Source organism: Salarias fasciatus, chromosome 17, assembly GCF_902148845.1.
Source record: "Salarias fasciatus chromosome 17, fSalaFa1.1, whole genome shotgun sequence".
NCBI lineage: Eukaryota > Metazoa > Chordata > Actinopteri > Blenniiformes > Blenniidae > Salarias > Salarias fasciatus.
In genome coordinates this window covers 3,610,019-3,633,940 of record NC_043761.1, presented here as the reverse complement: position 1 = coordinate 3,633,940, position 23,922 = coordinate 3,610,019, and the positions used below count along the sequence as shown (strand labels likewise).

The following is a 23,922-nucleotide window of genomic DNA, read 5'->3' as shown; positions in this document are numbered from 1 at the left end:
ACAAAAGAAAAAGAAAGAAAAAGGAGGGAGACGGGATTGACAGGAAGACGTGAGGTTGAATCAGAAAGTGACCGAGTCCGGTGTGTTCCTGTATGGATTTCTGTGGATTTCTGTTTTACTCCCGCTCTATTAATGGAGTCCATGGCGACCGTCACCGAAAAAACCAAAGGGCTCCCCTGTCGGTCCGAGCACCCCTTATCCCACATACACTGAGACAACATGTGTTTCTGCACTGGTCAGGCTGAGGACTGGTGTCTGCAGAGACGGGACGGTTAGTACGCTCATCGCTCGGTCGCCACTCGGAGACTCGGTATGGGGGTAGGCTGAGAGGTGGGTGGGATCGGCTGTGGACGGGGTCACGTTTACCTCCTTGAGTTTCAGTCCCCTCCAGCTTGAAGCCGCCCCGACAGGGAGATGGGACTGCTCCGCTGGGTTGGCCTGAATGTTCAATAAAGAGACAGCCCAGTTTAGAAGAGACACGTCCCCCCTAAACAAGGCTTCACAAGTAATGGACAGGCCTACACTGATGTACGAGACGCCCCGCCTGGAGAGGAGCAGCCTAAACTCCTACAAAACAGGATATTTCCATTTACAGCCTGGCCCCCTTTAAGCCCCTTCGCTCTCCAGCAGCGACGATCCCAACTGAAACCTCACACTGAGACTTCTGCAATGACATGAAGCGATGTAACGCACACATTTGTGAATGAACTTTGGAAAAAAAAAACTACAGAAAATATTCATGCATGTACACACTCAAATCCAGAACTGACCATTTGGAGACTTTTCTCCTGCAGTTTCATATTAGGAGCAATGAATCCTAATTACTCTTATAGTGCGACATGCAAAAAACTTCTCAGTCCAAATTTGTCCTACTTTAAGACTAAGGAAAGGCTTGACATGCCGAACGCAATTCATGTGGGTTTTCTTTTCCCTAAATATATAAATGTAATAAATTTGATTACATTTACTTGATGTTTGGGCTACACGGTGGTGTAGTGGTTAATGCTCTCACCTTGGAGCAAGGAGGTCTGGGTTCAGGTACTGGTTGGATCTTTCTGTTTGCATGTTTTCCGTTTTCTCCTACAATCTGTTCGGTAATCGCACCTCGCTGTGAACATGAGTGCCTGAGGGTCTCTGCGTTTGTCCTGTGATGGACTGTCCAGGGTTTACCCCGCCTTGGCTCTCAGTCAGCTGGGATTGCCTCCGGCTCCTAGAGCAGCGTCGAGGATGACGTAACCACTGCTCACGAGAGCAGTCGACTTCCAAGACCTAAACGCCTTCCCAAACCGAACAAAATCTTACTATGTGTCAGGAAATTAGGATTTCTCAGCAAGGAGCCCGGATCAGCGACGTACTGTACAAACGCACAGCAACGCCGTCTCTCCTGCACCGTCGAGCCGTCGACTAAACCTGCGATCTTCTTTGGTCCGGCACCACATTCCCATAGAAGGAAGCCCATTGGGTCTCCTGAAGTCAATACGGCGTTGGCAACAAGGCTCTTCTCCTCCGCAGCCCCCCCCCCCCCCCCCCCCCCCCCCCCCCGCCCCCCCCCCCCTCCGTCCCTCGAGCCACCGCTCTCCATCTCTGGTCGATTAGCACAACTGTGTGTTGGCCAGAGATGAGTCAGCACTTTGCACCTTGTGTCCGCCGTGTGAAATGGAGCTGACTGCAGGGTAATTTCCAGAGTGTGTGTGTGAGTGTGTGTGTGTGTGTGTGTGTGAGATCGCTCTCTCAGCGACAGGAGGCCACTGGGCAGAGGAACAGGAGGGCAGCTGAACCTTGAAGAGCCCATTTCTGCGCTGAAGGTGAGAGGGGAGCTGCGCTCAGACTGTAATGTGCGCCGGGACGACGGCTTCGGCCTGCAGTTCACGGGCTCTGCAGGATTATCCACTTCCTCGTACAACGAGGGGAGAAAGGCAACAAAGGAGGAAAATAAATGTCACTGTGTAATGACGGATGAGCACAAAGCCTCAGTTTGTGAGAGTGAAACCAAAGCTGAAGGAGGGAGAGAGAGGAAGAAAAAAAAAAAAAAAGAGGACTGAGCAACACAACAACAAAGGCGCTGACAGAGGTGGGTGAACCAGCAGGAGGTGAATGATGAAGAGGGGGCGAGAGGGAGAGGACAGCTGCTCCTAACCAAGCCTTTAGCAGACAAATAGTTAAGTCCACACCCAGAGCAACAGGGGACAGGTCCAGTTTTATTTTTGCTCTTTCTGCTGGGTGGCTGCAAGGCAAAAAAAAAAAAAAGCTGTAGCCCCTAGCTTGGCACACTTACCATCTTCCTCCTCCTTTCTGCAATCTGCTCCTCTGACTCCATCTCTACTTCATTGCTAACGGAGGTTTTGTCTTCTAGATCCTCAAATAACTCAGGATCCTGTAAGAGGAGGGGAGAGCGGCGTATGGTGCTTTATCATGGCTGATCATTCAAGTCTGGCTACAGACTAGAGGGGGAAGAGTGTGAGAGAAGGGGGGAGTGGGGAAGAAGGGGGAGACCTCTTTCAAGGGTGCGGGTGGGGTAACCCGATCTCCGGTGGTCAGTCTGTGTACAAAACACACCTGCTCAGGACTCCCTCTGGCCACACGAGGTGGCCTGGTTTGGAAATAAACGTCGGTTTAAAATAGCAGCCTGTTACGGCGTGAACGCGGGCGCGGACTGTGTGATCACGTTCACGGCTGTTGCGCTGCCTTTGTTGGGGCATCTCACCTTTCTTCCTTACAGCAGTGACAGCTTTGTCTTACACTGTCTGAAGGAGTCAACCAGCATTTTCCAATCAAACTTGGGAGTGACTGTTTAAACCTGCTGGAAAGATCCGAAGTGTAAAATATTTGCAAACATTGCAGACGATGGCTTCAGTGCTGTTTGACTGTGACACTTAAAACGTCTCTCTGAAAGACAATATGACTCCTTTTGTCAGATTTCAATGGCAATTAGCAAGTTGGTCTGGAGATAAAGATTTTAAGGTTAAGTTTTTCTTTATATTTTATCTATTGATAACAATTTGAAGCCCTCTCTGGATCAGCTGTTCCCTGATCAGTTGCTTATTTTCTGCAGCTGTTAACCAAACTCTTGTTATGATGCTAATGCTATTCTATTCAAACAGTGAGACACCCGGTGGAGAAATTAGGGACAGCCAGCAGTAATGTTCACTTAAAAATGATAGGAAGAGCCCCTCTTCGGTTATTTCAATGCTTTGCAGGGACGTCTGGCAGGTCTGATGGAAAACCTGGCGTGGGCCTGTTCTGGTTCTCTTCTTCATTCCTGCTTCGCCTTTCAAAGACCTTAAGATGCTCCAACGACACCCAGCCCCTGCAGCTGGCTTCTCATTCCCCCAAGCTGCCTCGTATTGCAACGCAACTGACATTGCCTCAGTCAGATGTTCACAGATCACATCCAGCATGTTCCTCGCTTCAGGCTGAACTCCAGGTCACACCAGGAGCTGCACGCCATACCTCAGATATCAGAGGGCCATTGTGTTTCCGACCTATTTCCAGGACAAAATGGAAGTCCTCTCTTTGGTGGTTCGGTTGGGACAAATGCGAATGCATGAAGGGAAGATGGAGGGAAAAAAAGAAAACTACACAGGATGTTTGACTAACGATGAGAAACGCATGCCCAGATTGTTTCTTCTCTCAACGAAGATGAAACTCAAACTGCATGCATGGAGCATGAGGGTGAATGTAGAAGTGTAACCACGTGATGACTGAGCGGTGAAGTGTGACGGGAAAGTGCTCCCTGAGCGTGATCTCACCTGATTGTTGGAGATGGAGAGGCGGAGGGGAGAGAGCTTGCGCTGCTTGCCGTCGCCAATGCTCTTGGATTTTCCCTCGCCGTCCAGGCCCATGTTCTGGTTCTGGCCCTGGTCCTCGCGGACGGACTCCTTGTCCTTGCGGCTCCCTCTGCGTCGGCCTCCGGAGCTCAGGTTCTCCGTGGGCTCCAGGTTGTGCTTTAGCACCGGGCACTCCTGGTTCCCCCTCACACAGGCACAGTCCACCTTGTATTTACTGCAAAAAAAATAAATCAAAAAAGGTGAAGCTATTTGACTTTGACATCAAACGTCTGTGCTGTGGACTACTTCCTTTTTCATAACTTACCAGCTGCCATAGTCGAAATCGAAACCGATGGTGATCTCTGTGCCTTTGGTGATCGGCCTCAGTGAGTAGATGTATAAATGCAGCATGCCATCTTCAATGACATGTCGAACCTGCGCAGGATGTTCGGTAAAAGATTAGTAACTGCAGAGATGCCGAGCTGAACGGGATCGGGAAAAGCGAGGCGGGTCACATACTTCAGCATTGGGGGTGCAGGAACGGCGGATGAACCGCGCTTCGTTACCGAAGCTGCGGGCGTCGACACACATCTCTAAACCGTCAAATTTAGAATAAAATAACACAAAGGGGTAGGGCCTGGAAAGAAGAGAGAGCAGGTCAATGTACCGTACAGTCAATCAGGCTGTATTCACACACTAAAAGTGAAATGAAGACTGGTTTAAAAAAAAACAAACAAACACAGGAAGCAGATTGAAACCACTTCAACAGAAAACACAGCATAATACACAAAAATTAAAACACAAAATTTCAAGACTAAATCATTTGTAAAAGAAGGTAACATTAAGACATCGATCACATCTGAACCATATAAACCTGCACCAGGAGCCATCACTTTAACTTTGCATATTTCGACTGCTGGAATCAGGGACTAAATTTAGAGGTGGAGTTTTTTTTTTTATTTATTTATTTATTTATTTTACTCCCAGAAAAGCTCCAGGTCAAGGGGTCACTGGGGGTGTGGTTTGAAATGCTAAACATATCTGACTGGTTAAGTGGAGGACTCGTGGATTTTAGGTCCAACTGGCTAACACGCCGTCTCAAGATTCCAACAGAATGAACCGAAGTTGAAGGTTCTCTGTGTTTATAGACTGGAACCGCTTCATCTGACTCAGGACATCTTATCACCTCCAGCCTGGAGGTGTTCTGCAGCTATTCACTGCTTTTCCCTGTAAACACCAGCCTGCCGGAGCAATACTCCTGATGCTCCAGGCTGGGGGACTGTTTAGTTAATGAAGTGAAATATACTAAAACTAGGGGTGGGACTCGATTAAAAAAATTAATCTAATTAATTAGGGCCTTTGTAATTAATTAATCTCAATTAATCGCATATCGATATTTGACCCGAGATCAGTGAGAACCTTTCTTTTTCAAATGGATTTTGGTATAGTGAATCAATATAGTGATACATGAGCTTAAGCAACAAAACACTGTTCATTTTTTCAGCAAGGAAGGAGGAATTTAACCAAGACAAATAAACCAATACACATTGATTAGTGCAACTTTTGTTGGGCTGGGCGAGGGTCCTTGAAGTAGTCAGAGTGACGTCCTCTTCAACTCTAGCTGTATGCCAGGCTTGCGTGTTGGTCGCTGCTGCGACATGCTGAGCATTCAGATGATATAGCAGGCTCGATGTGCTGCGATGGTATGCAAATTCTTTGCTGCACAATGTGCATACAGCTTTGGTTTTATCCACGCTGCCATCTGCTGGCTTTTTAAATCTAAATTGTCTGTGCACGAGACCAAGTAGTGCGCTGTCGTCAGGAGCAGTGTTGCCAACTCCCCAGTAAGGAAAGTCACTATTGGGTGTCCTAAAAGTCGCCAGAAGTCGCTAGATGAGGTCGTTACCTAATTTGCAATTTGCATGTAATTGTAATGGACGCTGTAGGAGAGAGGAATAACATCATGGGAGAAGCAAAATGTGAGTTAAAAAAAACACCCTAAATATGTTTAGAACTGCAAATGAATTTTCTTCTGTTTATTCTTGGTTTGTCAGCAAGTGAGCAGTGGCGTATTTGCGCACACGCGATTCATTTGAAGTGTGGAGGAGTGGTGTGGGTCTCCTCTCTGCTCTGCCTGCAGCAGGGAGCACTGTGTGAGACTGGCCGCCTGTGAGTGCTTTGGGACGGGGGAGGGGCTCACGCAGCACCGCAGCTCATTGAGGACAGCAGCTGCAGAACGAGACGTCCTGTCACGTCTCCAGAGCACCAGAAAAAGTCGCTAAATTTGTTGCTAGTCGCTTTTGACAAAAAAAAGTCGCCAGGAGGCTTTGGAAAGTCGCCAGATTTAACGAGAAACTCACCAAGTCGGGAGCTGTTCCGTTGTTGTGTCACAGCGAAATATGTCCGGGTGAAACTTGTCGGGTGACAACCGTTCCGCGACAATTTGCGATAATTTTTTTATCGCGTTAAAATTTCTGTAATTAATTAATCGTAACTAACGCGTTAAAGTCACAGCCTTAACTAAAACAAAAGGTTGCAGAGACATTCGGTCAAAACTCATCTCTGTCAAACTGCGTCTTGAGCTCATTAACCTGCCATCAAGGTACCAGGAGCAGTAATTCACCAGGGTCGCTTATGAAATGCAGCTGTACTCTGTTTGGATTAAAGGGAGGACTCCCTTTGTCCAGTGACTCAGTCTGACCTCTTGAAGAAGTATCCGTTGGCCTCAAACTGCTGTCGAAGCATGAACTTTCCCCTGTACTCAATGATGAGGGAGTCTGGGGCCAAGTCCCGCACCGCCTTGAGGATCTTCTTGTTCTTTTGAACTTGACTCTGAAGGAGAGATAATAGCAGCCTGACATAAGCAAACAAACTCAACAGAAACCGATTACAACCCCAAACCCCTGAAGACAAGCTCACGCTGTCGACTGCTGCTATGCTCAGAAGGCAGGAGGCAAAGCCTTCCCTGCTCCATGTATTCACAGTGGAGGCTGCGTTTACCTCCACAGGAGGTTTGAAGGAAGCTGGGTGCGTGTTGTATGCCAGGCTCTTTCCGTCGCCTTGCTCTTTTACTCGTAGCAGGACCTGGACGTCCTCGCTGTACTGATTGCTGCTGGCCTCCTCGTAGCGCTCCATCCACGTCTTGATCTTGTTCTCCCACATGGACGGGTGCTCCACCGGCTCCTGCTCGGGAGCAGCACCCTGACAGACACAGTTTGACCGTTAATCCAGGCTCAGGTTTTAAGAGAACACTGTTGGAACGATGCTTGTGTTTTCTCCGTGGGCTTTACCTTTACTCTCGAGGATTTTCTGGAACCCTCTCGGAAGGCCTGTGGGACATGTGGGGAAAATGAAACTTCAATGTGAGTAGATATTCAGGCGCATCATGCCACATCTGAACGGTTTTTTTTTTTTTTTAGCAATAAACGAGAAATGACCTTCTTCGCTCGGGCTGAAGATGCAGGAGGCTCCTTATCGCCACTCTTCTTACGCTTTTTATCAGCCTGCTTATTGCTGAGGCGCCCGGTTGTCAGGGTGATGGTGGTAGGCGTGTGTTGGAAGGTAGAATACAGCTCTAGTGGAACCTCATCTCCACTCTCTGTAGCACTGGTGTCCCCATCTGGATAAAGGAAGCAGTTATTAGGGGAGAGTGCTGAACAAATTATCCAGAGGCTACAGCTGCTGCGCCCAAACAGAGTGATGAGAGCGCACAAGTGACTAAAGTGTAGTTTTCAATCTGTCCAGCAGGTGTCAGTCGGTCCCAGATACAGGCTCAGCAGAGGCAGGGGGAGGAGGCTGCACCCTGACACACTCCAACTGGCTGTGTGCACTAACAAGCTGGCCATTTACTGCAGCATGAAGCCAGTGAAAGCACAACTGAAACATTCCTCCCGGAGGTCTCGCAGAAATCCCACAACACCTCGGGTGTCACGCTGAAGAATGCAGCCGGATGTCGGGCGTCTGTTCACGTTTGTGCGCTCACCAGATAAACACTCTCGTTTCCTGGTTTGCAGCAGGATGGCCCTCTCTCTGTCCAGGTGTCGGGGCTGGCAGCGTTCACACAGGTAGGTCTCAGGAATGTTCTGCCGGTCAATGCCCATGCAGTCTATGTGCTGCCAGGCACTGGGAAAGAAATGAAAATAATAATGAGGGGAATGTAAACTTTCATCACAGCGTTCGAGGCTGTTAATGTTTGCTCTGGGAGAGTCAGATCAGAGGTCTGACTCATCCTCTAATTGCATCACACAAAACCAAAAAAAAAAGAAAAAAAAAGCCCAAGTTGAATGTGAGGAAAAGGCCACAGTGGACGTGTGTGAGCTGGGGAGTCGCACCTGCACTTGTCACAGCAGATCATGTAGCCGTCGTCGTGGGTGAAGCCACAGATGCAGCGGGTGATGTCCGCCCCGTAGCTGCCATCCTCGGAGGTGCTGAGCGTGGTGCCCCTGGATGCTTCGTCCTGCCCCCCTGGAACAAACAGCCCCCCCTCGACTTGGCGGATCAGCATGGAGGGGGGAGGGGAGGCCGGCGGCGTAGGTGGGGGCCGCGCCCCATAGTTATGGTCCTGAGGGGAAAGAAGAAAACACGCGGGTCAGGCGGCGTAGAAGATGCTAAATTTCTAAACGCACTATCATCAGGAAACCTTTCTGCTTCCTAGAATCTCTGATCCTATGTATGATTCAGTCCGTTATCCTAAAGCAGAAGCCCTGCAACTTTTCCAAAACTTGACACATAGTGGTTTATAGAACCGTTTCCACTTCACTGAGGAAATATGATGAACTCTCCTCAGCGTGACTTTGCTGCCGTCAGCTGCTTTTGCCCTTTTTCAGGTGTGAATGGATGGACGAGCTCAAGGAAAAACGACGGCTCATGCCGTGTCACTGACGCTTTTTCATTTATCAAGGTAATTCAGTGCAACAGCGAAGATCAAGCTCGAGGTCTGCAGGTTATTCGTAGGAGGGTGAGAGGATGTGGAATGTGTGAATACTCACAGCATAAGGCAGGCCAATGTAACTGTGGGAATGGTGAGAACTGCTGCTGTAAATCTGGTGCGGGTAGCTGGACTTTTCCACTACCACAGGGCTGGCCTCCACCGACTCTGGTCTGCTGGGAAGGAAGACAAGAACACAGCGTCAACAATACCGGAGAGTGAAAACAACCTAAAAAAATCTGAGTGAAAAATCACACAATGCATATAGTCAGGCCACCCTGGACCATTTTCAAGTTAGCCTAACTTGTTTTCTGTGGAGTTCCTGCCTTCCTGCAGTTTTTCTTTCGTGCCTTCAGTCCATATCAAGCCAGCACGGTCTAAATTAGTTTGATGACGAGTGTATTTTCTGTTTTGTCTTTTCTTTCCTCTTTGTCCAATCAGTGCAGCAGGCACCACTTTTCCTCTCCAGTGCTGCACCAACTTGCATATGCAGGGTTTATTGAGTTTTTCTCTGTAAAAGGCCGGCCGGCCTACTGTAAACCCAGCCACACAGCTTCATGCTCAGATGTCATTTCACTTTAACATGACATCTCAAGCCACAAGGTTAGTGGTGAGAGATCATATCTTTATCCACTGTGCAAAAAAACACATGTTGCCTCTCACACAACAAACAACACAAGTCTTTTTTTCTCCCTTCAAACTTGTTCAGACCAAACCAGTGGAGCAACTTTTGCTCAGGATCACAGTGCAGTTGAGGAGAGAAGCCTGTTTGGTGGTTTGAGCCCAACCCACCCTTATTATGACACGAGTATTCTATTCTTCTGTTGGTGAGGAGGAGGTTCCACAGAAAGAGGGAAGTGGAACTGGCCAAACGGATGACACGAGGCGAGACAGGCAGGTGTGACGAGTGGGGGAGAACGAGGAATAGAGGGAAATACGAGGAGCGGCTGAGCATTATGGTACAAACATGACGCGAATGAGACACAAAGCAAGTTTAAGGAAGGAGGTGTGAGTGAGTGAAACATCCACGTGTTACAAGTTCAATCACTTGATTGTCCAACACTGCTTCAAGGTCAGACACATATCCAACGAAGAGTCTGGGTACATGTGACAGCGGGTGAGCATGTTCTCCGATTTCCTCCAACAAAAACCGACTAATCATGCTGCACTTCTACTACAGCACATCCAAAAGGCGAGCACTCTGAACAGGCCACACACGCTCTGAGACTCGAGATGAGGCAACCTTCCAGTCACACATTCAGGTCTGAGGAGAAGTAATTCTATTAACTGGCATCATTCAGAAGAAAAATGAAAAGTTATTTAGCTGGAACAAGTATCAATGACAGATAACACAGATCGTCCTGTGTTTCCAGAAGAACTCGGCCCTCTTGTAAGAGTGCAGATGTAAATTGGTGTTACAGTACCTGCATGAGCTCCTCTCAGCCCTATTGCTCTTCGTGCATGCCAAGAGAGCAGCGTGCAGTGCTTCCTGTGTGTGTTGCCGCTCAACTATTCACTGTCAAAGTGAAAATGTAACTGCAAGCATGAGGTCCGGAGGCGGATCCAGGGTAAGAGGCGTGTGTGGGCTAAAGACGACCTGACACACATTCATTTATTATGATGTTTGCCCGAGTTCAAATACACACACACGTATGATAAAATAGTTTAAGTCGTAAATGAGCGTGTGCTGCATTCTAACTTTCATCCAGCAATAATTAACCAGAGTAAAGTCTACAGTTGAGGGATTAAAGAACCGAACAGAACTCTTATCAGTCAGTAGCTGTTTTTTTTTTTTTTTTTTTTTATGAAAAAGGTAGAAGAAACCTGAGTTGACCAGCTGGTGAATCAGTGACAGACACAGAGAGCACAAAGCAGTCAAACACAAGGCAAACAAGTGAGCCAGCCTGTTCAGTCAGAAGGAAGTGAGCGTGTTTGAAGATACGAGCGCATAGCTGAAGGGTTTGTATCATTCAAGTCTCCGCTCCCGCGGGCTGGAAAGGAGGGAGCCGGGAGTCACAGAGCAAACAAGTGGGAGGGTTGCAGACATGCACACACAGTCACGCTCCAACAAAAACAGCCACGGCCTGCGTCATGTGCACGGAAAGACGACAAGTGGAGAAAGATGGTGTACAGCAGCATTTCTCTTAAGAACATAAGGTTTATCTGAGAGTCAGGTATGTTATTCGTCATGATCATGACTCAAGAAGGGGAATTTTGCATTGGTGCACTGTTTCTTTGTGGTTATGAAGCTTCATGGTCATGAATGTCACACTTTCAAAAAAGGTTTATTTGCTTTGTAAGCAGTGCTAAATTTAGAGGAAACATACATTTGATGGACGAGTACTACAACTGAGAATGTGGGGTTAGCCCAGGTAAACGTCGCCAAAGTGAAAGAATTCATTCTGGTTTGGTATTGTTTGATAGATGACTGAAGTCAGATGAACAGGACAAACTGTTAATTTACAGATTTATTCATTTGACAAACAGCAGCCCAAGTTGATTCTACAGCCAGAGTTGGATCCCAGACGGTGGACATGTGGGATCGTAACTGACTTTCAAGATGACAATGCTTGCCCTGCAGAGCTGGCTTTCACAGAAACAACCTCCAGACCCCTTGTGAGATCAACTTGGGTGTATGCTTAGTCTCAGAGGGACCGACAACGCTGGCTGACTCTGGTCGCAGTGTGTGACCAGGCTGTGCAGGCGAATGAGGAGGTGGTGCCAGGCTCCCGCGGTTGTAAACACTTCTAGTAGAATAAACTCATTCTAAATATTCCACAGATGCACTGCGCATCCCACAAATGCACGTTTCTTATAAATGTGGCACAATTTAACAGACAAATAAGCAGTGGTTTTATTCAAAATCTGTAAGTTGAACCACTGCTATATTACAGAAATAAACTATCAAAAGAAGATGGCCTCGCTCTTTGTACTATGCTTAGCTTGTGAATGGCAAAAGTTGAACACAGATGTGATGATGGCAAACAGCCGCTAAGGGAGGGCGAGGAGGCAGAGTGGACAAAAATGGAGAGATCAACAGCAGGAGAGAAAAAGAGCAGCCCTCAACAGCTAGAGGCAACGCCTTCGCTCCCGAAGAGCTCCCACTCGGTACCATGGCAACACTACGTCTACGTGCCAGCGTGTGCGCGCACGCTCACTCGCCGTGCTCGGCGTGTCACCGTGGACACACACTGCATTAGCCAACAGCTGGTCACGCTGCTGCAGATTTCGGGGGACGTGGAGGGGATGTGACGCTGTTCTCTCTGGTGAGTAGCCAGCCCCAGCTGGCAGACGCACAGTTCTCCACAGAGCCGCGAGTGCGGGTCCAGCTCTGCTCCAGCTCTGCTGTCCACCCAGTCCGGATGGGACCTGCGCAGCAACAGCAGGTGGAAAGCCCCTTTCAAGCTTGTTATCTGCTTTTGAATAAATCTGCAGCAGGCAGTCGGACACGGCGCAGACGGACAAAGAGCCAGTGAGAGAGTCAAGGCGAGGAGGCTTTACCCCCCCAGGGCAGCGGAGCTGTGGAGGGAGGGGGGGCATGGTGGGACTGTTTAAGACGCCATGTCTATGTGAGGACCACCTGTCACTCAGGGCAGTGACCATGGCAACAGGCCCTGCGCAGTGCAGAGTGGTGGTGGTGGGGGGGGATACCATGGCAACACAAGCTGTCACGGCAACAGCTCTGATGGAGGCAGGAGGGGAGGGCTCTGCTCCCTTTAAAGAGACAGAAGCCCCTCAGTGAGCAGATGACGTGTGTGTTATTCTGTAGTCATACGCGAACCTCTTGCTTCATTTATTTGACCAGAAAAAGCCACGGCAATGTCCTTGACAAGACTACAGAAAATAGAGAGGAGGGGCAATAGCAAGCTTGTTGCCATGGCTTCATGCACCATTTCTGCTCCACTGACTGAACACAGCGTACACATGTGCAAACACCAAGCTACAACATCAGGCAGGGATCAAGGAAAGTCATGTCTGTTACCGCTGTGCACGTCACCCATTGTATTTTTTATCAACACAGACCACACAGCACACAGGGCAACTGGAAGCCCACTGAGACAATCTAATAATCAATGAGTTATATTGGTGACGCAAGAGAAAGGTCATGCTAACCCACACTGATAATATTCATTGCATTTTAAGGCAAATGGATCTTTATTGAATTAATGTAAATTGGAGACCTACTGCTGGTGAACATAAACTATGAACCACAATGCTCATGTTTCTGTCGTCAAAGAGCTTAGTAACAGCTGGGCAACTTTCATGAATGAAGATTTGATCCTCTTTACCTAAAGAGCTCACCGTGTGTCTACAACACAGGCCTTCAGCCAGTTTTACATGGGCAGATGTATTTAACACCACAGTGACTGTCAGTATATCTGTATGTCTATACCATGGTCAAAGTTGAGTGTGAGTGCAATCAATATCAGGACTGCACTGTCCATTATAACACACTGGAGGGGCCGCACCTCCAGCAAATTCCTTTCCCATTAGCAGGAACATTGTAAACAGACGAAATGAGCCTGAAAAGAGAGAACTGGCTAAAGCAACAGGAAGAAAAAGCAACATAAAAGACATTCGCAGGACATGTCGAGGCATATAAAGAGGAGAGGGCAAAGTACCACCTCAAAAGAGCGTATCATGTTTGTGAGAGATCAGGACAGAGAGATGGGGAGACTTGGAAAGGGAGAAGAGAATACGACTTCAACAGAAATGAAGTTTTGGTTCAAACGATGGCGTATGAGAATGAATTAAGAGAGCGAAACAAAGCCAGGAGGGGGAGTGAAACGCCTGGTGTTACTCACTCTGAGCCCGCAGCCATGTCCAGGTATGAGGTGTCTGCTGTGTCCACCCCTACTGGTATGACTATGCTCATGACGTTCTCTGTTGATCAGTTCTTGTCCTACTGAGTCCAGAGAAAGGGAGTCCAAAACACTGAGGCATGCCAGCCACAGCAGTCATTGCAGACATCTAAGTGCATCCACAAGGCCTGAGTAGAGAGAGGGAGACAGGACAAAAAAACAATTACAGGAAACAATCATGTTAATGTCATGTCGTTTCACAATTTGGAGCAGAAATATACAGTCAGTGTTTCCATCTGTGACCTTACAACAAACCTATACAACCTGAAATTACAAATCATCATGAAAAAAGGGTATTTCCACCACACAAAGAAACATGATTCATACTTTCACATCAACAGTGGTCTTTGACTGGGAAGGGTTTGCCAGGAATTCCCCCGACAGAGCTACCAGGCTGTGGTTATTGACTGATGTATAGCCGAGGAGACGAGGATGCAAAGTGAAGCTAGAGCTGCTGCCGTGAACTGCGCTAAATCGACCTCTGCACACTATCTGCCAGCAACGTCGAAGGCTGCACTGTGAGGAAGCTCCCACAAAGGGGAGCAAGAGAACACCGCTGTCAGCCGCCATGAAAGGAATGAGGGGAAAATGCAACACAGAGGCCATTTTTCCCCCCCTTTTCACCGCAAAAAAAGAGGACCGCTACATCCCGGGCACACAACAATCAATTGTACTGTTTTTATCTTCACATTTCAGTTAAGTAGGATTTTTGGTTTTATTGTTGACTACTATTAGCATCTCTAGCTACGCATGTGGACAAGGCTGCTACGTGCTCGGGTAATCAATAATTGAACACCTTAGGTGTCAGACAATTTGTGTAGTAAGTATCCCTGTGGTCCTCAAGCAGACTACTGGAAATATTAAGCCATGTATTTGTGTCTGATGTGAATCCAGACGGGAACATATGTGTCTGTGTGGCTGCCCCTGATACAGAGAGCTCTGTTGATAAGTGGGATTAGTGGGAGGGACAGATGCTGAGACAAAATAGGCTGGAGGTCACACCTCCGCCTGCTCAGGCACACTGGGGCCAAACAAAGGCTCGGATCGAGGCTGAGGGTGTACAGCCGGGGTATACCACTCACCCAACAGGGCATACTTCATACACTTGGCAGGCAACGCCGCCGCTGCCTCACAGTGACCTGCCTCTGCATGCCTGTGGGGGTTCTGTGAGGCAAGAATGCGCCAAAGCATGCCCTCTAATACACTCGCACAAACGCCAACACTGGAAGTTCGTCTCTCCAGGAAATCTGTATTTCACCACCAGGTTAGCTGTCAACTCCTGTCTGCACAGCCTTGTTTAAGGAAAGCCCGGGGTCCTCTGGCACTTTACATTCACATACACATGATGAGCTTCTGAAGCTGCTGGGTCCTTCTGTAGCATCTCTTTTAGTACAGTCACCATTCAGTAAAAAGAAAAAATAAATATCTTTTTAAGACTTGAATTATGGTATGCAGTAAAATCCACAGGACACTTGTTTCAGACAGTAATTTCAGGTTCATCGTTGGAGCCTGCAGGGGTTATCGCAGCTCCACAGACATGACAGCTGTCAGCTCCAGGACTAATTAATAGTAGGAAGAAGACCCCAGTGTGTGTGAGAGCAAAGGCTGCTGATGGGATCACCTTTCAGATTCTTCTGATTCTCTCTGTAGTGACTGGGTTAAACCGTGCGGTTGTATCACAGGGACAACGGTTCATGACGGAAGCTCGTGTAACCAGAATACTTTCTTTCAACAAGAATAGGGCAGTTTGCCAAAAACACCCCCCTTTTGTACTATCTGAGGCCCAGTATGTTTCGGCTCGGTAAAAGAAGATCCCTCTCTGAAGCAGCTGGTTTTGTTTCCTCGTCCACCATGTTTGTCTCCTCTCCGTCCCGTGAATCCTGCTGTCACTGCTGAGGAATGCATGCACAAGCTCACGTTTACCGACATCACCCTCTCCTCTGCTCATACAAACACAGTGATAACCCCTCGCCTCGTCCCTTCAAACATTCCTCCAGCAGAAGGCTCTGGGAGCACTGTGCAAACATAAGTGAAATGCACTGCGGCCAGACACAGTCAGGTCGGATGGAAAAGAAAAAAGAAAAACAAGTACTGTACGGCAACATTCCTGACTAAATCTGAGCTGCGCTGTGTGACTGCCTGTGCCTGCTCCTCCCACTTCCTCTACAAGGGCTGTCTATCACCCTGGAGAAACGCAGCCAAAGAAAGAAAAAACACACTCCCCCCTTCCTGTGCCCAGTCACCCCGCCCAGGCGGATTTCTCTCCCTCCTCTCTGCACTTCCTAAATAAACCCGAGACAGTAACGCAGAGCTGAGGGGAAGGGGAGTGTCGCAGACGCGGCTCCTAATTACAAAAGGGCCAGGAGAGACCATTTAAAGCCACCTTCGGTTAAATCTAGTGCTGTTATGGAAGTGTGACTGGAGCCAGGAGTAGTGGAGGGGGGGGAGCAAGGAGCAATAACTGGAGACAAACCCAAATGTAAAAAGAAAAGCAATGAAAGTGGACTGAAGTCAAACATATGACAGAATAGGAGTCGTTCAGATTTCTCTTTTCACGTTGAATAGATTCCTATGCGCTACGGGAAGCTTTGGAAACCACCACAGCCCTCCATTTGAGAGGGCAGTGAGGGTGGGGGAGGAGTACACAGGGACTGTCAGACAGTGATGCTACACAGCAGAGACCTGAGTGGACTCTGGGTGGCGGAGTGGAGCACATAGCGTAACCCAGTCTCTCCTTTCTCCTCCTTCCCTCCCTCAATGAGGGGACACAGTCACGTCATTGTGTGGGGGAAAGCTATCCTTTTAAAACAGGACTGCGCTGAAAGCAGCGAGGGAAAACCCAAACTATCATTCCAATTGTACCGCTACAGATAACAGCCCACCTCTCTCCTCCATTCATCATGACCATTTTCAATCTTGTTTTGAGTCAAATCTAAACCTCCCTAATAGGTGGGAAGGTTTCTTACTGGATGCCGTAGTCCAGATGTGGCAGGCTGATGTTACTTCACATCATCTTCTGTTGGCTGCAGTGACTCAGCTCTGAAATCTGATAAAACTAACAAGCTCAAGCTCATACAAATACAGTCACATACACAGGAAGTATGACCCACATCATGGTATGCAGGCCTGCGCCCCCCCCCCCCCCCCCCCCCCCCCCTTTTTTTTAATTTACAATAACTAGCACGGAACACACTGCATCTGCCCTGTCCTTCATTAATCAGTGTGCCCACGGCTGCCAAACATCACGCTGCACTCCAGCACTGAAGGTAAAGCCACACATCAATACAGCAGGAGATGTGGATGCGAGTGTCCACCCAAGCAATTTCTGTTGCCACAATAGGAAATGTGTTGCTCTGTGTGCAAAACCAATACCTCATGAGACTATAAGAACAAGCATGCTTAAATGTCAGGCAGCAGGGAGACTATAAAGGACCTGTGTTCGGGCCCCGTACTTTTACCTACTTAACACAGGTCAAAAGACAGATGTAAAACAGGCTGACGGACAGACACAGTAAACGGTTATGTTCTGTCACTTAATAAATCACAACAACCCCGATGTCTGCCTTGTGTTACTTTCAGAACTGTCACTTGTGCTGTTGTGATATTTTGTAAGAAGAGCCAAGGCAAATAATGACAGACAAAAGCTACACATCCAAATCAGAACCTGGCTGTCTGAGCTCGACACAGCACATCCAGGGTGAGAGTGAGTTAAAGTCAGTAGAGACAGGATCTGGCAATAAAGCTGGGGCAGCCCTCCTGCAGTCTGAGTAATGCCAGTTCAGGTGAACCCCCGGGGCACAATCTCTCCATCTCCCACTCGCCGCTGCTTTACACAGCTTCAACTGGGCTCTGCATATCGCTGTGGATGAGTTATCCTAAAAGTTTGAGACTGGTGCATCTTCCTCTGTATGCCCACCTTGCTGACGTCCGACATGATTTTGTCCTCTGCTACTGCAGAGCCATCATGATTAGAGAGTGACAGGCGGGCACACATGCAGCTGCTCACTAATTACAGAGAGAATGCAGAGTTAACTAAAATGTGAGCTATGTGTTCATGAATTCAGAGAAAAGCTGCTCAGCATTGACAGTGCAGTGGAAGAGTGAGAACCGCTCAGGTCTCCTTACATCAGTGTTTGATAATCGATTCGATGCCTGGACCACAGCATTGTTACATCACCCACATCAATGGCACATCCCCTTTTTATCTACCCCGTCCTGCCCCCTCACGCCACACTGCTGTGACACAGGGGCAGCAACGGGAAGGTTTGGGAAGGTGTAGCAGTGCCTGGAGCCGCCGTAGTTCGGGCCCTGAAGCCACCTGTCAGGGAGGCAGCTCGCTAGTTTAACGAGGGATCTGTTACGGCCCAGCTAGCAGCACAAAAACAGGTCACCTGAGCCCCGGCTTCTCCTCCCAGATGGGAGACCATGTGACTGTGCCGGGCTCCAGAGCCGGGCAGCTTTGTCTCCAGGGGTCTCTGGGGGTCTGTGGACACCACACATGTGAGATCACTGGAGACCAGGAGACAGCTTAACCCCGCAACTGCATCGACACACATCTCACCTGCACGGAGGTGCTACTGTTTCAGGGACCAACGGTTTATTGTCTGGAGACAAGGATGGGCACAACAACAAGAGGAGCTTCTCAGAGCACATCAAAGAGAAAACTGATGAGTTGTGGCCTTCATATATCCTGTCAATACGTCAATACAACAGACATCCTGTGCACTTCTGACTTCTCCATTGTCTCTCTCTCTACTGAGGAGGCAGAAAAATGCCTCATGGCTTTTTCATCCCCTGTGTGTCTGAGTCTGGGGTGAGAGGTAAGTTGTAACATGAGAGACCGCTCACCCACAGTGCTCTGTCCCTACAGCAGAGGGGGGAGAGGCATCTCAGCTCCCCTCTCCATCTCTGTTAACACAGCAAACACACACTCCCCTGCACTAGGCTACAGATACGCAACCAGGTATTTAATGCTGCTTGTTCTGTTATCGTGTAAGACGAGGAAAAAGGAATGTGTGTGCTTAAGCGGAGGCCTCTGCTCCTTTACAAGGATGAGCCAGATGGCTTGGGATTTTGTGCATTATGTAGCAAAGACTAATTAGGCACAATAGGACCTTCTCACTCATCTAGTAGTAATAACCCCTCCACAGAGAAGGCCCTTTGCCTTTCACATTTATTATAAGGTAACTGAAAGTCATTACAGTGATAATCTAAATGTGCACAAGCTATACATAGCATTTTAAGGTTAGCTTCAGAAAGAAATTGTGATTTATTTGTTTGAATTTGACTCTATAGCTGCTCGTGTCATATTTTACAGTTAGAGTTTTGGATGTTTTTGTCATGAATTCTTTTTGACTTATCTGACTCAACCACATTCGTATGATGTATTTCTTACCCCGACATGCTAAAGGTCGACAACAACTCACCATCCTCCCATAACAGCTACACAGCTGTATTCAGCAATGATGGATAGTTTAGGTCACTGATGGAGGCTTCACTTGCAGAATGAATTCAATACACCACAGCAACTTGGGGGTGGGGGTGGTGGGGGAGACACTCTACTCTTCATACATCTGAGTCTGACATTAAAATTATCATGGCTAACAGAGAGGGGGAGGAACAAGGCTTCCTGGCGAGCCATGTGAACAGGCATCCGAGCTGGACAGAGTGCCAAAGTTTGTCCCACAGGGCGAAGCACAGGAAAGGACAGCTGTGCCACTGGGCTGGAAACCACACATCGGACCCTGGCAGCGAGTTTTCATTCACTTCAAACATTTTCAATATATTACTATTTCATGAATCAACACTTGAATACAACTGCAGAGAAAAATTAAAATTACATGATCAGATTAGGTCTTTGTGGCTGACAACCGTGGTTTTCAGCCCTCTTACCGTTGTAAACCCAGACAACCCCCACCACACCCTGTACAATTATAAAAAAAAAGTTGAAGGAACCTGATAACACACTACATGTGAAATAGCTTCTTTGCTATATTCTGTAACAATGCGTTCTGCTGCCATTTTTATTCACAGTTTATCTTTGTGTATACTGTAGATACTTTTAAATAGTGACTTTTTAAAAATGATATTGTTCAATAAATGACACTTAATATAAATACTTGCATTAATTTGCAGGATAAATTACTTAAAAAAGATTCACCTATTAAGACAAAGTAATACAGGCTAAAATCAAGAGGGCTTTGCAACAACCTCTGTTGGGAATCACCGGCTTTGCATTAAACTTAAAACATTTCCTCTTATATTAAGGCTTTTAACAAGTCCAGTGTCTGACTGTTAATACAGAAATTTTTATTTTACAAACGCTCAAAATATTCACAGGAGCATTTCAGGGTATCTAATAAAGATATTTCAGGAGGAGGAGGGTATTCTGAATGTCTGCTTGACCCTCACTACAAGCATCAAACAATCTATCATTTGATATTTATATTTCATTTATAATCCATCACCACACATCCTCCAGTATCTAAATCATTGGTTGCATTCTTATCAGTGTGTAGAAGGGGGGGGGGGAGTAGAGGGGAAATGCAACTCACGGGGACAAACTACATAATAATGTTTGGAGTAAATGAGTCCAGCTGATTTCTGGCAGGTGACATGCGGCAAATGAACCAAGATGCACTCCAACGAAGAACTGCGTTTCAGTGCATCTGAACTGGATAAAACAGGCTCCTAATTTGTTAATAAACTGACAGTAATACTAAAACAGAAGCAATTGCCTGAGCCGTGACGCATGTTACAGGAGGTTACAGAGGGAATATGTAACTCCTCGGGGGAATTACACACAGCAGCTTCAGTCTCTTACTATATGTATATATATCGAGCCAAAACAAATGTTCCCTCGGAACGATCCTTTGATGTGGCGATAGCAAAGAAATAAAAAGTAATCATGTGCTGTGCAGTTGCTTCTCGCTGAGTGTGTCGGCGCTGCAGTCAGTCCTGCCGGTAGGGGTGTGGAGGGGAACGTTGCTATTATGTTACCACAACAGCCTGCTGCTGTCGCCATTTTCATAGCGCTTTTCTCAGGACGGCGAGACAACCGTGTGGCAAGGGGAGCCTCGCCACGGGAAGAAAAGCCCCCAAGAATGCATTCAATCGCCTCTCTCACACACCCTGCCTTAAGTATCACTCTGTCGGTACAGTTTCTGTGTTGTTACCGTGAGGGGTTTACGTGAATCCGTCGAAGGCACGGGGGGCACAGAGCTAATCGGCTAGCAATTATGGCCAGCATTAGCCTCTTGAAGTGTAATGTTAGCGAAGCTACGTGTGATCACATTCAGGCCAGTGGAGGGGAAAACACGGCAAACTTGACGTGCTATTTTGCAATTGTTTGGCAGAAAGTGGCAGTACTGTGGCGATTGTGACAATCTTGTCCAAAAACGCCAAAAATAACCGCGGAATGCAGCTAACGGGCTAGCCGACGGGAGCTATCGGGCATAATGCGCAGAAAGTGGGGAGTTAGCACAGAGCTGCTAGCAGCGGATTAATGCACGGCACAGACAGGAAAGAGCCATCAGAGCACAGGAGGAAGCCGAAAGCAAACCTGCTGCAGTCTAAGGTTTTTTTAATCACCGATTGTAGGTGTTAACAGTACAGCACGGCTATCGAGATGGAGTTACAAATTGTATGAGTGGGGCGAGATGCCCAAACGGAACATCCCCTCCCCCATGCTTGCAGCATCTGAACCCAATACACCCCTGAATCTAAATTAAGTGTACATGTAAGTCAAATTTTTGCCAAAACAGGAAGAGGCCATAATTTCAACTTCAAATTCCCTGTATAAAAGCACAGGAGGCTGGGAGATTACTGCGTAACGTAGCAAGGCGCTGAGGCTATTTTAACCACTTGGATTTTACTGTATGTTGAACGGGACACGACAGACTGGACCTCTCGGTGTTTACATGAAAAAGATTACTGTTGTGTGGCTTTGAATTGAACCGAGTGGCTTTGGATGAGCAGGCTGAAGCCATCCACCAAGTTAAAGCTAAATTTACTGTTTTCATGTTGGTGGGGGGGTGGGCGACGGACCATATCCGTGATAAACCCCCAAAAAGGAGAAAGCTGGCGCGTTAGCTGACAGCCGCTTTAGGGAATACATCGTAATGTTACGGGCTGCGTTGTATTAAGAGGTCATATTATTAACACAAAAGCGGATGAAAGTGTGCGCAATATGGCCCGCAGTGTCACTGTGACAAACTCAACAGCCAGTGACTTCCCCCCACCGGTTGTGCGCGAAATAAAAGACGAAAACGTGTTTTTTCGGTGAAGTTCACTGTTGGAGATGATAACTGTTGTTGACTGAGGCGTTAGTCGTGTAAATGCAGCCTTTTTGTCTAATGTAGCGCTAACGCTGGTGTGTTTTGAGAGTCGCCGAGGCTGCCTTAACTCCGTGGAAAACATCGATCGCTTCTACCTGGGAATAATATTTACACATTATTGTGCGCGTTGCCACATTATCTGAGAGAAGTCGAGACAGCTCTGCTCCTTCTCTGTCAAGCTAATTCGAGGAGCTAGTAGCATGCGCTAGCTAGCAAGTGTCTGTTGGCATTACACTTGCCAACTTGACAATTACAACGTGAACGATTACTTAGCTGTTAGCATGTTTTGGTTGATTCAAACACGAAGGGGATTGACCCGGGAGCCCAGCTAACGGTACCCATCTAAAGTCGGATGATACTACAACTACATTAGCCAGCATCAGCATGATGTGCCCTAGCCTGCTAACTAAAGCCAACAATACCCTTCCAGGTCGGATTTGCTGCTCAATCTCTCACTAACAGTTAATACACTTTGCTTACCGTTTTATGTCCACTCTGGAGGATCCGAATAGAGAATAAGGGGGCCTGGGTGAGACCCCCGTCGCTTTCCACACAGCTTCCACAACCAAAACAATACTTCTGTCCACACACTGCGGATCCCCAGCCAAGCTTTAAAATGTTTGGAATTAAACGTGTCCCCTCTGGAGTCCTTTCCCGCCGGAAAAATCACTCGCCTCTCGTTTAACAGGGGCACACAGACGCGACCTAGAATCAGTTCGAAACCGTTAAAAACTGTGCCCTAGTCCACAGCGACTTTTAGAAATTAGATCCCCTCAAAGCAGTCTCTCTTCCCTTTGCAAAAATGGCGGCCCTGCCAGGACTGCCGAGGCTCCGCCTCCCCCACGGCGCCCCCTCCTCCTCCCCCTCCCTCCTCCCTCACCGTCACCCAACGCGGGCGCCGCCCCCTCACACTGCGGGGCTTCCCTCCCCGCTTCACAGGGGCGCCGTGGACGCGCGTCGTGCACAGCCATGACAGTGATTCTTCAATAAGTCTGCTATTTGCGGATTTAACATGTAACACACTGTTTACACACCTGCTGAATAAAAACAGCCATAAGTCATTTTATCCACTCGCATTCAAATGATGTTCGAACTATTTGGACTGTGAATACTTTAACTGTCTTTTTGTCCTATTAATAAAAAAACCGAAACAGTATACTGTGCTTCCTAATAATTCTAACAGAAATCCTGCTGCCTGACATTCACGTACAAGAATTTGTATAAGTTTACCATTCAGTGTTAAGCGATAGAAATATTTATTTTTAAAAAAATCACCAGACTCAAAAAACTAACATGAATAATGATGAACAATAATAATGAAAGTAATAAGTAATGTATAAGTAATTATGTATAAAAACATTGGAGTTCATAGAGTGGAGAACATTTCAGCCTTTCTGTTCAGAGATTGCATGTTCTCCCAAGTCCTCAAGTCAACCTGGTCTGCTCAAGAAGTTTATCTAATTCTAAAACATACATTTTTTAGAACTGTGGGAGGTTCTGTGTGTATTGGGTGAGTGTAAGTTAAATTCTACCTGTTGGTTTGCGTAGTGGACTGGCAACCTGTCCAAACTGTTGTGACAGTCAGCTGGGATCGCCCCATCACTGAATCAAAATGTCAAATATTTACATGGAAATTAACTGACTTCTTTAGGCATAAACTGAGAAGATGTTTGTATGTGTATTTGTAGCTATATTATTAAAAAAAATGTTGTTACTTTATTGAACATTGCTTCCCATTGTGAAATCCATTGCCTCTCCTCCAGTGAGGTGTTTGTGTTGTTGGTGCTATGCCTGATCGTCCTTAGAAAGTGAAGTCGGCTGTGGGATTGTTGTTATCAGGAGGTTTTGTTTGAACTAATTGTCGTTTCCCCGCCTGTTTCCTTTTCCTCTCAGGGTGAAAAGGAGCAGAGCACAATCTCAGAACCAACACAGCCAAGATAATCTTCACAATAGTTACGATTTCCTAAGCGTGTCTGTTTGTTTGGTTTATCAGCACACACGAGGCTTATCCACTTGTTGTTTTTCCCATT

The 23,922-nt window shown here is 47.3% G+C and overlaps 1 protein-coding gene across 8 annotated transcripts in view; it reads right to left on the bottom strand.

Moving 5' to 3' along the window:
* Window positions 1–22,715, bottom strand: part of kmt2e (lysine (K)-specific methyltransferase 2E) — a 28,537-nt gene extending 5,822 nt beyond the window's left edge. The window contains exons 1-14 of one of the 8 annotated variants that reach the window (XM_030113014.1): window positions 22,373–22,715; window positions 13,500–13,684; window positions 8,756–8,870; window positions 8,099–8,328; window positions 7,750–7,889; window positions 7,205–7,386; window positions 7,058–7,096; window positions 6,768–6,968; window positions 6,469–6,599; window positions 4,287–4,404; window positions 4,093–4,202; window positions 3,750–4,002; window positions 2,276–2,374; window positions 367–438 (exon numbers count right to left, since the gene is read on the bottom strand). In XM_030113014.1, the coding sequence (XP_029968874.1) occupies window positions 367–438; window positions 2,276–2,374; window positions 3,750–4,002; window positions 4,093–4,202; window positions 4,287–4,404; window positions 6,469–6,599; window positions 6,768–6,968; window positions 7,058–7,096; window positions 7,205–7,386; window positions 7,750–7,889; window positions 8,099–8,328; window positions 8,756–8,870; window positions 13,500–13,570 (1,761 nt within the window). In that variant the 5' untranslated portion in view covers window positions 13,571–13,684; window positions 22,373–22,715. Of the gene's footprint in view, window positions 1–366; window positions 439–2,275; window positions 2,375–3,749; window positions 4,003–4,092; window positions 4,203–4,286; window positions 4,405–6,468; window positions 6,600–6,767; window positions 6,969–7,057; window positions 7,097–7,204; window positions 7,387–7,749; window positions 7,890–8,098; window positions 8,329–8,755; window positions 8,871–10,118; window positions 10,309–13,499; window positions 13,685–22,372 lie in introns of those variants that run through there. The other 7 variants (XM_030113015.1, XM_030113016.1, XM_030113018.1 and 4 more) reach the window with 7 other exon arrangements.
* Window positions 22,716–23,922: the final 1,207 nt, after the last annotated feature.